Raw genomic sequence first — 13,779 nt, 5'->3', positions numbered from 1 at the left:
CTTTCCTTCCCAGAGCTGCAGAGGCTCTGGAAGCATTTGTGTTGGCAGGAAGGCAGCAGGAATAGGCAGCTCTTTCCTGTTTTGGGCAGCAGAATTCACTGTGGATATGTGCTCCTCCCTGTCAATGGTCACTGGCAGGAAGGTGGACCTGTGTCCAAATCACCTCCCCAGCCCCATGGGTGTTTAAACATGATAATGGCAAGATACACAGCCAACATTTTGTTCCACCTTTATTTTAACAATCAGATAAAAACAGAACCATATTCTTAAAAGAGTCATTACATGGCAATTATAAAGTGCATTTTCCACTTGAATGTTGTGTACAAAAATATCTTTTAAAAACCAACATGCATAACACCCTACAGGGCACTTCCAGGCATAGAGCAAGGAGAGCAACCCTTACTTCTATGTTCACATTGGCAATGGAAAAAGGGAAAAGGGGAAAGGCCACAAGTAGTATTTTTAAACCGTTATTGGTCAAATAGTCAGTTCCCAACCTAGCTTTTACTTATGGCAATGCTCTTCTAGCTCATCTTCCACATTCCTCCCTAAGCACGCCCAATGCACAGCCTGAAAACAAGCAGGCCCCATAAGGAGATACCACCATCCACAGCACCCCAGATCCACATGCCTTATTTTGGCTCACAAACAGCTCTCCATAGGCATGAGAGTGTGCCAGGAGAACATGACTTTTCTACAGTCAGTGTTTTACAACATTAGCATCATACACTAAATAAATAAAAAGTATCAGTGTCACTCAAACTTCCTTTAAGTTTAAAACCTAAGCCAACCTAGGCAACGGTCCCTTCCAGAGAGACCAGATGCAGGTTACAAAGGCTGACTTGGGAAGCTGTTATAACAGAGGAACCAAGCCTGATGATCTCTGGGCTGGCAAGTAGATTCACCACCTCAACTAAGTGATCAAGCACAGTGAAGACATGTATTGATTTTGCACTTTGAAAAAGCAGCAGTTGAAGGCTAGCTACTCTTCCTGCAAGCTCTTGTCCCTTTCAGCATCCAACAGTGATCCCAGTATCCCTTCTAGGTTAGAGTAAAACAGCTCGTAAGTATTTTATACAGTAGTCTCTAGAATTAAAAGCTATGTTAACAAAATTAAATAGTCTAGCCCATTGCTTCTCTCCAGCCCATTCATAGGCTACTATGGGCACCCAAAAATTATATAAAGCTTATGCACTAGAAAAAGTAAGATTGCTTTGACCTCTCTTTCTACAAACTATTCAGCACTCTCCCTTTGAGCTGAGGGATGAAGTTATTCTTCTCAGTTAGCACCCAAGAAGCTTTGTGTGGCTGTTGGGCACTGCACAAGCTTGCCACCTCACCTCAGCACACATTCAGAAGATAGGGATGGTTTACATCTGTGATTAGTTTCATATCCAGAGGTGATGCCAGGATAACCCCACATCTCACTCTCCTCATGGCTAATTCTTTGCATAGGTGGGGTGAGCCACTTTTTATGGGCTGATGCAAAGTCTGGGCATTTACAGGTTGAAATGCCATACTGCTTCAACAGCAAAGAAAGCCCAGCATGTTGCTGTTCATCCAGTCTATACTGGATGCCACAGCATTCTCACATGTGAGCAGTATCAGGTTTTTAGCTGTCAAGCAGTCCATGGCTCAGAGTAACAAACCATTATGAGATCTTAAAAGCAATGTCAGTTCCAAAGCCTGTTTATCACAAAGCATTGCCAACCCTTTCTCAGTCAAGGCACTTCCATCACAGTAGGTACAGAAGAGTCACCTTCCTATACAGGACACAGCATGAAACAGCCATGTTGTCCATTTGTGTTTAGCTCTTTTAACACCTGAGCAGAGTCTCCTGCACAGGACTCTGGGCCCCAGCTGGACAAAACTCTATTTTACAGTCCACAGGAGGAGGAACTGTGTTTTCAGCGTCCAGCACAGCCAACAGCTGACTTCTGATGTCCATCGAGAGGAAAAAGCATCATTGATCACTTACAATTAAAGAAACAGGAAAGTTTTGAAGAAGGCAGTTAAAGATGTCAACCCACAGCTGTGTTACAAGCACCACACAGCTACAGCTAATCTCTATTTTTGGTAACACCAATGGTATGAGAGTTTTTCAAGATCATCTGATAAAACAACTGGTGACTAAGCATATCAGATCCTCTCCCACAGGCACGTCTCCTAATACGGCAGGCTGTAGGGCCACATTTCCTGTCATCACATTGCATTTTCATTTCCAAAACACCCTTTCTGCCTCCAGTAGGAAGGGCCTCACTACAAGGACATGTGCAAAGAGAGGACTCCATTCCCAGCCATCCGACCACTCCATTTCCTGACAGGCACAGGCCAGCTTTGCAAGGAGAGCCCTGCAGCTATAGTACAGCCTGCTGAAAATATAATACTAGTACATATTTTGACAGACTCTCTTTTAATACTAGGCAGGCAATACCAAGCAGCCACCACTACATAGCTTGGATAGACAATATAAGCACTATAGTGTTTTCCCTGGAGACTGGCAACTTTACTGAAGAGGAGGAAGAAGCAGTGCTAAAGAGACATGAGCAACAGTCTCTGGTCCTTTGATGATCTGGAAAGCCAGAATTGCTTCCCTGACTATAAGCCCACTGCCAGCAGAGCAGTGCACATCTAGTTTTGCTGGGAGGCTTATGCCAAGCTACAGAGCCATCCTTCTTCCACCTCTTCATAAACCTCTTGTTCAGACCAGCCCCAAAGCCTGCAGACACACCAGCAACAGTTAGTCAACCTGGACTTTGTCCTTGGGTCAATAGTAGGGCCCGAGCTTCTCGAAGCCTGAATAACTGGGCCACTCAGGAAAGAGGCCATAGGAGCACTGAGGGCTCCCAAACCGGTCAAATGCACAGCCAAAGTCAGGGCCCTGTGGGGGACGGACGGCTTCCTGAGCAGACTTCAGTGTTGACCATGTGATCCTGTAATTTGTGCCCCTGTTGTTGTCCCAGTACATCTTCCCATTGCACTCAAAGGAAATGGCAAACTCGACTCTTTCGTGTGATTGAATTCCCTCAGGCAAGTTGATGTCAAAGGAAAATGTGTCCCGATCTGACCCTCCATACGTATCCTTGACATACTGGCACGGGTAATCTACAAAGCTTTTCCAGGTGTCAAACGTCATTCGGATCTTCACAGTCTTTTCAAAAGCGAGGTTCTTCACCTTCACCGTTCCCACAACAGATCGCTCCTTTAGCACACAGTTTTCAAGGCAAACACAGTCTGTCTCAAGGCGGTTTCTAAAGCCCAGGTAGTCCACAGAGGGCTGAACAAAATCCAGGACAAAGCTGTCCTTCTCCGCTGTTGTCAGACCCACAATGTTGTCTATCAGCTCTGTGATGTTGAAAGGAATATCTAGTGGATCATCAAACTCCGAGAACACCTTCACCATCGTCAGAGCAAAGCCTCTGCTATCTGCAAATGACACCCTCTTCTTCACTTTGTTGTGTGTGAAGGAGCCTGTTGCCTCTTCTGGTCCATTCAGTGGAGCCTTGCTACTGAGCTGGATGCAGGGCCGCAATGGTTTGCTTGGCTTTGGAGCAATTTTGCAGGCACACTTCTCTCTTCGCAAGGGTGAAGAGCACAGGTACAGCTGCATTGCTACATCCACAGCCATTGCTTGCTTGTGAGGAAAATAGTCTAATACTCTGGAAGATGAGAAGAAGGGTCAGTTGATGTTAGAAAAGCATTTTAATACGAATTTTGTCAGACAACTGATATATCACTTTCCCCCAGCCATCCCAAATAAACTTGCTTCTATCAACCCCCCAAGTCTCTCAGGCTTAACTAAAAGCAGGTACTTGTATGGTGTGATTTACAGACACAGTGAGAAACATGCTACAGCAGAAGGACCAGAGCCTGTTGTATCCTTGAACAAGATCTCTTCCAACTGCTACAGGAACAGAGTCACCATTTGAAGACACACACACAGGCATTGCCCTACTAGGCTAGCAATAGCAGGCTCCAGAGAATTTTCAACCCAAAGCAAAGCCCATGGCTCAGTCCTGCCAGTGTTCACAAAACCCAGAGATTATCAAATTTCAATGCTACATAAAGCAGTATTCCTGCTGTGCTTTCCTCCCTCCAGGAGAGATCCTCCCCAGGGCTTCAGAAGCTTTTGTAGGAACAGGAATTCAGTTTGTCACAAGCTGCTTTACACAACTGACTTCACCTTTTATAAAGCCTCATATGGCTGGTATTTTTAGAGGCTAAAAAGCACTCGTTCAGTTGAAGTACATTCTTTGCTCATCAGTCTCCCAGATCAGCTCAGTCTAAAGTGCCTGCAAGTAGCATTGTAAGGACAGCAACAGTCTGATACAGCAGCAGGGTAGAGACTTGGCCAGCACTTCTCTGCACCTTTCTTTCCTCTACTCCACTTAAAACAGATGACAGCTCAGAAGGCCCACCAGCCAGTTTTACCTCCAGCACAGAGTTTGCACCTCAAGCCTCCACAGCATTTGTGCTAATCCCCTGGGAAACACCTATAGAGCCACAAGGCTCTGCTAAACACAACTCATCTACTTGAGGTTGACCCTGGCTTTGGAAGCAAGTCCTTCTCCCAGAAGGCACAAGCCATGTGCCCCTTCACCATGGCCTTTCCTTCTCCAGCACCCAGCCCATTCCTCCAGGGGTGCAGCACCATCTCTCTCTGTGCACCCATGCTAGAGCAGCTCCCACCTGGCACCTTGCCAGATATAGCCCTGGAGTTGCCCCTGCAGCCAGGCAGCTCCCAGAACACTGAAAGTTGCACTTCTCGTTCCTGCCCTTACACTGAAGTTCAGATGGATGCTTTGGCAGACCCTCTTTGGCCTGCCTCTGGATAAGCCACTGAACAGAATTATCATGCACACCCTCCTTAACTCAACTGTATTGCAGCTGACCTTAAACACAGAGTATTCCCTTAATAAAAATCCTGTTTGGCTGCAGGCCAGGCTCTAAAGCTGCTCCCACCATGCAGAGCAGGATGAGCCGGCAGCGTTAGCAGTGACCACCGGCCTTGTGATGCGGCAGAGCTCTGGCTGCCAAAGCCACGCACAGCCAGCTCTAGTGCTTGATTGCTGCTCCCATGCCAAGAAAAAGCAAGAGTAACACTCTCCAATTCAGTGCTTTAAGCCCCCACCCTGCAACACCAACACAGCAGCTCTGAGTAGGCTTTCACAGCATTCATTCAGCACGGGCATCTGTTTATTCAGAGCCCAACACACCCACCAGCTAACTCCTTCTGCATTTCCTCCTTTCAGCCCAAGGGCGGCTGTACAGGACAGACAGCAGATCCACCTGTCTGCTAACACTGCTCTGCTCAACTCTACCTGGTTTTGCCAAGTTTTTATTCATACACGCTTTATATAGGTCATTTCCTCCTTTAAATTAATGCAGCTTCCAATGCTTCTCTTACTTGGGTCAGTTTCATCTGCATTGCATCTTTTCCCAGGGAAATTTATTCAGCTGAATTCCTGTAACTCTGAGAAGTCAGGTTTCATAGTAAGCCTTGGTTATTGACAGCTTTAGAAAGAAGAGGCATGAAATATCCAGCCCAATTGCACTACTTGGAGCTTTTTTCCAAGCTAAGAACTATAGTAAGAGCTTTTTATACTGACTATGAAAATAAGCTTTGTGCTTTTAAAGCTCATTTGATATCTCAGACAACCCTTTCTGCACTTGAGAGCCTGCTGATGCCCAACTCACAGCCAACGGAGGAAAGTTCCCTTTTGAGGCTGGTGATAGCTGTCTTGAACTTCAGATGCTTTGAAGGTGGGAGCAGAGATATAGTTTCGGGAGCTCACACAGGTAAGAAAGCTCTAGGAAGCAAGCAGTGCAAGGCAGGCAGCCCTAGGCAGGTACAGGGGCAGATTCCTTTACCCCTCCTCTCAAAAGGGGAACAAACTCGACTCTGGACTTCTTCCTGCAGCTTCACTCTCTCCAGAGGAGGATGTCGCCACTCGCTACTCCCCCCTCTATTTCTAGGAAGGACAAGCAAGTCAGAGCACAGGCATTACTTACACCTGTATTTATTGAACCCCTTTGGTTGCCTCCGCGCTGCTCCCCACGCTACCTGGGGCCAGGTAACGCCCTGCCGAGGGCTGGGCGTGCAGCAGCGGCCGAGCCAAAAGCTTGCAGCCGTGACACGCTGCCGGATGAAGCAGCGCTCGGGCGTTCTGTACCCCCTCCTCCTCATCGGCTCAGGAAAGGCCGAGCCGTCCCGAGGGCACAGCTCAGTTCCCGCGGGCATTTGCCCGGACGGTGTGTTAACTCGCTTCAGCCCGGTTCTTCTGCAATCCACAGCCAAGCCAAGGCGCCCGGACCCAGGACAGGCAGAGCCCGGGAGAGGCAGCACAGCACAGCCCGACGGAGGGGGAGCCCTGCCGCCCCGGGGCTACCGCTCCCGGCTCACCCGGGGAGCTGCAGGAGCCAAGCCCGGAGGATCCCGTCCCCGTCCCCGCCCAGGAGCGGCACCGCGGCGGGGAGCGCCGGCACCGCTCCCGAACACCCGAAGGGGCTGCGACCCCGCGCGGAAGACAAAAAGTATTACCATCACCATCACCACCGTGCCCGGGCTGGCAGCGCGGCGCGCCCGTACCTGGTGCAGTGCATTGGGCCGGTCCAGCAGCCACAACCCGCCGCCGCGCGGGGGGGGGCGGCCGGGCCCGGCTTCTTAAGGGCGCCCGGCCCCGCCCCCAACGAGCGGCAGCCAATGAGCGTGCCCCGAGCGGGAGCCCGGCACCCGAGGGGGCGGGGCCGGGGAGCCGGCGGGTCCCGGGAGCAGCGCAGGGACACGGGACACGGGACACGGCGGTGCCCTGCGGGGACACCGCGCCAGCAGACCCGCCTCCCCTGCAGCAGGGCGAGCTTGTTCTGGCAGAAGGGACAAGCTCTGCCTCCGGTCCCTCACTGTCCCGCTGCTCCTGTGCCAGGGTGCCGTCCCTGTTTGTCCAGATTCACAGAATCAACCAGGTTGGAAAAGACTTCTGAGGTAATCGAGTCCAACCTACGACCGAACACCACCGTGTAGAGTAGACTGTGGCACTAAGTGCCACGTCCAGTCTTTCCTTAAACATTTCCAGGGACGGTGACTCCACCACCTCCCCACTCAGTCCATTCCAATATCACCCTTTCTGTGAAGTAATTCCTCTTGATGTCCATCCCAAACCTCCCCTGCGACAGCTTAAGACTATGTCCTCTTGTACTATAGCTAGTTCCTTGGGAGAAGAGGCCAACCCCCACCTGGCTACAACCTCCTTTTAGGCAGTTGTAGAGAGCGATAAGGTCCTCCCTGAGCCTCCTCCTCTCTAGGCTAAACAATCCCAGCTCCCTCAGCTGCTCCTCATAAGACGTGTGATCCAGACCCTTCACCAGCTTTATTGCCCTTCTCTGGACACGCTCCAGCTCCTCAATGTCCTTCCTGAACTGAGGAGCCAGAACTGAGAAGGCGTTGTGGGTGCCACAAGTAAGCAGCTAAACCCACAGGAACATGCTCTTGAGACAGAAAAGACTTTTTGGGGCACTCATCTTCCTGGCTGAGCACGCCCAGGGTGTTTGGATTCTTGGGGCCAGATCGGGAGGAGGGTAACTTGCACACCCACATCTTGTGGCTGTGCTTGTATCTGGGTAGAAATCTCCAGCGAATACTCCAAAATCTGCTTTCCAGATTGTGATATGCAGTGGAAACAATTCTAGAGGTGGCTTCCCTCCATGAGAAAAGAACACCTGCAGGGCCCAGCTGGCACAGAGACCAGTCCCATGGGAATCCCTATCTGCCACATGTGCAGAGTTGGGAAGATGTTTCCAACATCCTGAAAATATCTGCCAGGCAACTTGATGCTCTGGCATAGACCTGCACTGCTTTGCAGGGCCAGCTGGGCCAAGGGATCTTCCCAGGTGCTCTCCTGCCACCAGTTCCCATTTCTGCCCCTTTGGGCTGCTCCTGAGTCCATGTCAGCACAGAGCCTGATGTCCTCAATGGTGTGAAAAGTGTGCATAGACCTGGCCTCCCTGTCAGGGAAGCAGCTCTGGGGAAAAATGCCACCTCCATGGGCAAGCAGCAGAGAATGTAAAGCCTACTGAAAGGTGGAAATGGTGCATTTACTTTCTCCCCATGGGGATAATAGTATTTACCTCTTTTTGTGCCACATCTGGCCTCTAACTGCACAGCTGTGAGCAATGCTGCTGTCTCTCACCTTCCTTACAGAGCAGAAAAGCAGGATCGAAGTGTCAACATTTGTTTTCAATTAACTTGTAGAAACACAGAGAGCTATTGTTAAAGCTGGAGACTTCCTGCTGGAACCTACCATTTAATACACTTATTACTCTGCAAGGCAAAAGTGGTTTTTTGAGGGGGAAAAAACCCCCCCCACATTTTTTGTTTTATAAACTCTTTTTAGATGAAGGCAGTGGTAAGATTTAAAGTTGAGGAGAGAGCTGAAAGATGTACCCATTGCAAGAGTCTTGCAGACTTACAGTAGTATTTCATGTGCTGAGGGTATGGTGGGATTTCAGCATGTGGTACAGCAGGGATGAGGGGAGCCATGTTCAGGTTTGCCCAGGAGCAATAGACAGACACAGGATGTCATGGTTTGAGTTTCAAACCACCACACAGGATAAGGTGGTCACGGCTCATGGGGCCTCTCCAGTGCTGCCTCCCCTTCTCCAGGCAGGGCCACTGCAGTCTGGCTTCAGCGTCGCTGGTCCAGAGAGGTTCAGGTGGAAGTGGAGGTTTTAATGGAATAAACCCAAAAACTGGGAAGCCCTGACCTGACTTACACTTGTCTGTCTGGTCTGCCACAAGTTTCTCCCAATGTGTTGCTGGCAGCTCGGCACCACAGATGTGCTGAGGGAGATGTGGGTTTTTCTCTACACTGTGCGGGCTTTGGCCAGCCAGCCCCCCATCCCCAGGGTAAGAATGCACCTCAGGTGGCTTTAGGGCATGTTTCTGCCCAGCAATACAAGGCCTGTTTGCTGTGAGAGGGGCAGAGTGTTTCACAACTGTGGCTTGGTGTTTGCCCCTGAAGCAAAGGTAGGTGGAAGTTGGGGCAGGGCATTGTGGCGGACTGTGGACATGGGCTGTTATCTTTGGAAAGCTGAGATAGTGGCTATATTTAGCCCTGTGCTAGGCACAGTGGTCTTTATGATTTCCCCACAGCTTTTCACCCCTCCTGCCTTGCTGAGGGATGGGAAGAACTTGATTTCTGTCATGGGGAAGAGGCTTCAGGTTGCTTCTCCCTAGAGGAGCAATCCAGAACCAGTCCCATCCATGGCACACAGCTCTGGAAGGAGGGTCCCACTCTCCCATCATGTCTACCCTGGGGTTTGTTCCTGATTCAGTGAGTATTTACTCCAGGGTGTCCTGGTACAGGACACGGCGGCTTCTGCACCCTCAGGTGCCCTGCTGGTTTGCTGCAGGAAGGGAGGCAGAGCTTCTCCCTGCCTCCTGAAGAGCTCTCCTTCCCTTGCCACAGTCTCTCAAGAGCTACCTCTAACAGCAGGCTTGAGCAGGTCCTTGGGGACTTTTCCTAGTCCTGCCACCTCCTCAGTGTCCTATTGGAGACAGGGGTGGATGGAGCATCTTCTCCTCCCTGTTGGGAACCTACATGCTGCTGTGACAGCTTGGCTTCCCAGCAGCTGGCCAGTGGGCAGCCCCAGCAGGGAATGGGAGAGGGGCCAAATGTGTTGTGCAATGTATCCACAGGCTTCAGGGCCAAGGCTCAAGGGCGAGTGCTGTAAACCCGCAGAGTGGCTGATGTAACAGTGCTGGGGCTGCTGCCATGGGGCACCCCATCCCACACCTCGTGCCCTTTCTTAAATCAACAGCCCCCTCCTGCTACCTTCTTCTTCCTACACCCCAGCTGCCATCTCCCATCACTGCCAATGGCCACGGAGGCTCCAGCCCTCTACATCTACACATCTGACTGTGCCCTCAGCCTGGTCAGGAATGCTCGGCGGTGCAGTTGTGGTCAGGTCTCCACCTCTGGCTGTTGGAATCTTTAGGGTGGTGGCAAAGGTGCCACACTCCCCATGCTTGCCATAGCAGTCCACTGAGGCAAGCAGTGCCGCTGTGGTGGTGTGGCTGATGCTGCCACAATGTTGGTGCTTGCCAGCAATTTCCAGATTGGTGGCACTGAGAAACTGCTGCTGCTGCCTTTGAGCCAAACCGCAACACTTGAATAAGCAGAGAAGGGTTTTTGTTAAAGTTTACCTGCTTATGACAAGGCCGTGACAGTAACTCTTAAGTAATCTTAATCAGATGTTGCCTCACATCAAAATGCTAAGGGAGAAACTAATTTTGGAGTAATTTTGGGCAGCACTGGTGTACTGCGGGAGAGTCAACTGGGCCAGCGCAGAGCACCAGGAGTGGTAGCAGTCAGCAGCATGGCATGCCATCCTCCAGAAAGGACACATCCATGGCTGAGCTGTGTGTCTGGCTGGCTGTGAGTTCCTCCCTTGTTCCTTTTAGACATACCAGTGGGTTTCAGCCACACTTCGTGGGGAAGCGCAAAGATCACAGATCCCTTTAAGGTTTCATGTGATTCAGCAGCTGGTGGAGAGAGACCCAGTGAGCGTCCTTGCTGAGCAAAAGCAGAGAGACACTTGGATGCAGTGCCCTTCTGGCCAGTCAGTGTCTATACTTGCTGGCCAGCCAGCACTGACAGCCCCTGGGTCAGCTATGGCCGACATGACAGAAATCTGTAGGAAACATGGTTTCCCTCACCATCAACTTGGTCATAGCTGCAACTGTGTGCTGAGGCCTGATGTGTTGCTTAGGAGCTCCTTTTAGTCCCAGGCCCCTGTCCAGCTCCTGCAGGGTCACAGCAAATGGCTCCACCAAAGAAAAGTCTCGAGAAGTCCTGTCGGATGATAGGATTCCCTTCTTTTATTTTCAGAGATCTCAAACTCCTGTGGCTGTCCCAGGAAATTAAGCAAAGAGTATTCAAGGTTTCCCAGTATAAAAGGAAATCCCGCTCTCGGTTAAGGCTCTTGACTGTGCTTTAGGAAGCTGTGCAGAGGTCTGTGCTCCAAGGCAGAGGTCTGCACTCCAAGGCCAGCACTGCTCCTGGCTCTGTCCTGAAATGAGGAATTGCTTCAATGTACTGGCTGAAGGCCCAAAGTAGGGTATTTACCTTGGCATGTCTCCCTTTGGATCTCGTGTGCATCCATGGTCAAACACTCCAAGGAGTGTGTACTCTGCCTTGCTGAAGACCATGGCGCCTTCCCTTCCAGCCCAACATGCACAGAGAAGATGGTGTGAGGCCAGTTGCAAAGCCTGGCCTGGTACTGTGTGCTGTAGAGAAAGACTGGGTATTACAGAACTGTGGTTCTTAATATTAAAGATGCCTAGCAAAAGCGACCTAGAAAACTCTTGCAAAAAAGGGAGATTATGGGGGGGGAATGAATGCAAATAAGTTACTACAAACACCTTGAGGAAAGCTGCTACTCAGAGATGGAAAGGGGAATGGGCCTTCAGTGAAGAAAGGGCTCAAAGGGCAAGGAAACAAATGAGTGGAGAAACTAAATGACAGGCAGACAGGAACAACAAAGAGGTAGGTCCTTGGCCAGGCACACAATGTGCTTGTTGAAAATGTTGTATCAGTGCCAAGGCAAGGCTTGATACCAGGTTAAAAAAATTTCTTCCCCAGACACTGGGACCCAAGAGGGGACAAGTCTCTGCAAGAAGGGAATGGTACCTCCTGCTTTCTCAACATTGTGACGTTCTTTTCAGAAAGCTATTTGAAGACCTTGCCTTCCTGCAGTCCACAGATTTCATTCCCATCAACAAGGTTCTGGAAAAGCTATAGCAAAAGAAAGGAGGTTGGTTATCTGTCCCAAGATTGCACAAAGCAGTGCAACAACTGTGCCCCTGTCCTTACAGTACAAGCCCTCCTACATGAAGGAAGATAGGAGCATAAAGACACAGCTTGGACTAGAACCTCAAATCCTCCAAATTTCCCATGTGCTGTCACAGGAGAGGGACAGCAAGGGCTGGGCTGGAGTGGCAAGAATATGTACAGGAATTGGGGCTATTCCAATGGATAAACTGATGCAGTTGCAGAGAAGAGGGAGGCTCAGGTCCTCTAAGGCAGGCTGAATCAGTCCAGCTGCATTAACAGCTTGCCTTGTTTACACCATGCGAGTATCCAACTGGCTGAACTTGAACCTGTCCTAGATGCATAAGTCATAGTGAAGCAATGTGTATTTTAACTTTGGTGCCCTACAAAGACTGCAAACCTTATTTGGTGGGGCAAATGTCTTGGGAACTTGTGCATATCCAGGCCTGGGGACTCAGAGGGCTTATCTTCGTGTGCTTTGCCTGAAAGCCACTTGTATGCTGATGAAGGCTGAGAGGGAAAAAGTCAGACTGAGGAGTGCATGTAGTTCTTAATGATAAATGTGATCCCAAGCTCCTTTCAGGGATTCATACCCTTCAGCTGAGCCTCTGTGAGCACCCAGGCTCTCTGCTGCAGCAGAGATGGTCTGTCCCTCCAGGAAGCATTTTGTATCATCCCAAGATTAGTGTCAATGAAAGATGAGATCCGTTGCTTTCTGGACTTGCCTAAATTTGTGCATTCACTATAGAGGGAATCTGAAAATCAGCAGAAATAAGATGCCTGACTATTAAATAGTATCTCAAGCAAGTGCCAAAGGAAATGTCAATGGTAAAGGCAAGAGCTCAGGGTGCTGGGGAAGGAGGTCAGCTGGAGCTACTCCAATCATCAGCCGTTGCATTCTTCGAAAAAGTTTTTCAAGTGCAACCCAGCCTTTTTATTTGGAAGTTTTAATTTAATCCTAGGTGGGGAGGAAAGTGATATTCAAGGATTTACCCAATTAACCAGAAGCTTGAAGTTTCCTTCTTGCAGAAACTGAGTGCTAGCAAAAATTACCCCTCTCTGGGGATCCTGTACTTCTGAAGGTGCACATTAAATGCTGCTAAGTAGGTCACTTGAGATCCCAGGTTTGGTGCATACAAATACCTCCAGTGTCTGCAGGTATAGTGGCATTTCCTCCTCTCCTGAGTGCTTAGGATCCTGCAGAGACAACTCTCTCCCTGCCTGATCTCACAAGATCCAGGTAATCTGATCTGCACCTCACAGGAATTGGTTATGCTCAGCTTCTTGGCACCAGAGCAAGGACTTGTAAGCTTGGATTTGATGAATCAGAATTTAGGAAATGTGTCTGCAGACAAGAGACACACCCAGGGCAGGAATAACTCTAACGGGACCTAGAAAGCAGGCTAGTTATTCATAGGAAGGCTGCCTCTGTCTCTGGTCAGGGAGGAGGAAGTCAGGCCATTGGATGGTATGGTAAGCAGCGTTCCAGTGCTGACAGCTGGGAATAGCTCATGTCCCAAGCCCATGCAGCCTGAAGCATTTTTGTCTGTCTCCTTCATCCCTCCTCTTCCTCTAGTCTTTGCTCATCTCCTGTTACTGATCTAGCCAGCTTCCCTCTGCTGCATGGGATGGCATGAGGAAGAGGAGGGTGCTGCCAGCCTTCACCAGCAGCCACTGGGACCCTGCAGTGGCTAAAACCAGCATAAAGAAAATGCAACCTCCTCCCAAAACTAAAACAAACTGCTTGGTGTCCCTGAAGTTACCCTGGATGCTACTGAATCCTGAGCAGAAGTTAAAGTGCTGGAAGGCAATTGAAGGTGGTGCAGACACAGCAGGTGGTGAAGGAGGTCTTTGTCTTTGTAAATGGGAGACCAGCTTATTGTGATCTGAACTGAGCAACACCAGCAAAGCTGGAAAAAAACCAGAAATAGCCAGGGGCTGCAGAAAAATC

At 49.9% G+C, this 13,779-nt stretch overlaps 1 protein-coding gene across 3 annotated transcripts; it reads right to left on the bottom strand.

Moving 5' to 3' along the window:
• Positions 1-217: 217 nt before the first annotated feature.
• On the bottom strand, positions 218-6,658 carry PPP1R3B (protein phosphatase 1 regulatory subunit 3B). Of its 3 annotated transcripts, none has more exons than XM_027676945.1 (2): positions 6,590-6,658; positions 218-3,659 (listed from the first exon to the last, which is right to left on the bottom strand). In XM_027676945.1, exons 1-2 carry the CDS (start codon positions 6,601-6,603, stop codon positions 2,768-2,770), a joined length of 906 nt encoding a protein of 301 aa, XP_027532746.1. In that variant the 5' UTR covers positions 6,604-6,658; the 3' UTR covers positions 218-2,767. The 3 variants fall into 3 exon arrangements, with proteins under 3 accessions (XP_027532746.1, XP_027532747.1, XP_027532748.1); XM_027676946.1 differs by having other exon boundaries at positions 6,548-6,630; XM_027676947.1 differs by having other exon boundaries at positions 6,554-6,620.
• Positions 6,659-13,779: the final 7,121 nt, after the last annotated feature.

This window comes from Neopelma chrysocephalum, unplaced genomic scaffold, assembly GCF_003984885.1.
Source record: "Neopelma chrysocephalum unplaced genomic scaffold, ASM398488v2 Primary Assembly neopelma1_42b, whole genome shotgun sequence".
In the NCBI taxonomy this organism is placed as follows: domain Eukaryota; kingdom Metazoa; phylum Chordata; class Aves; order Passeriformes; family Pipridae; genus Neopelma; species Neopelma chrysocephalum.
This window is presented reverse-complemented; position numbering and strand designations above follow the sequence as displayed.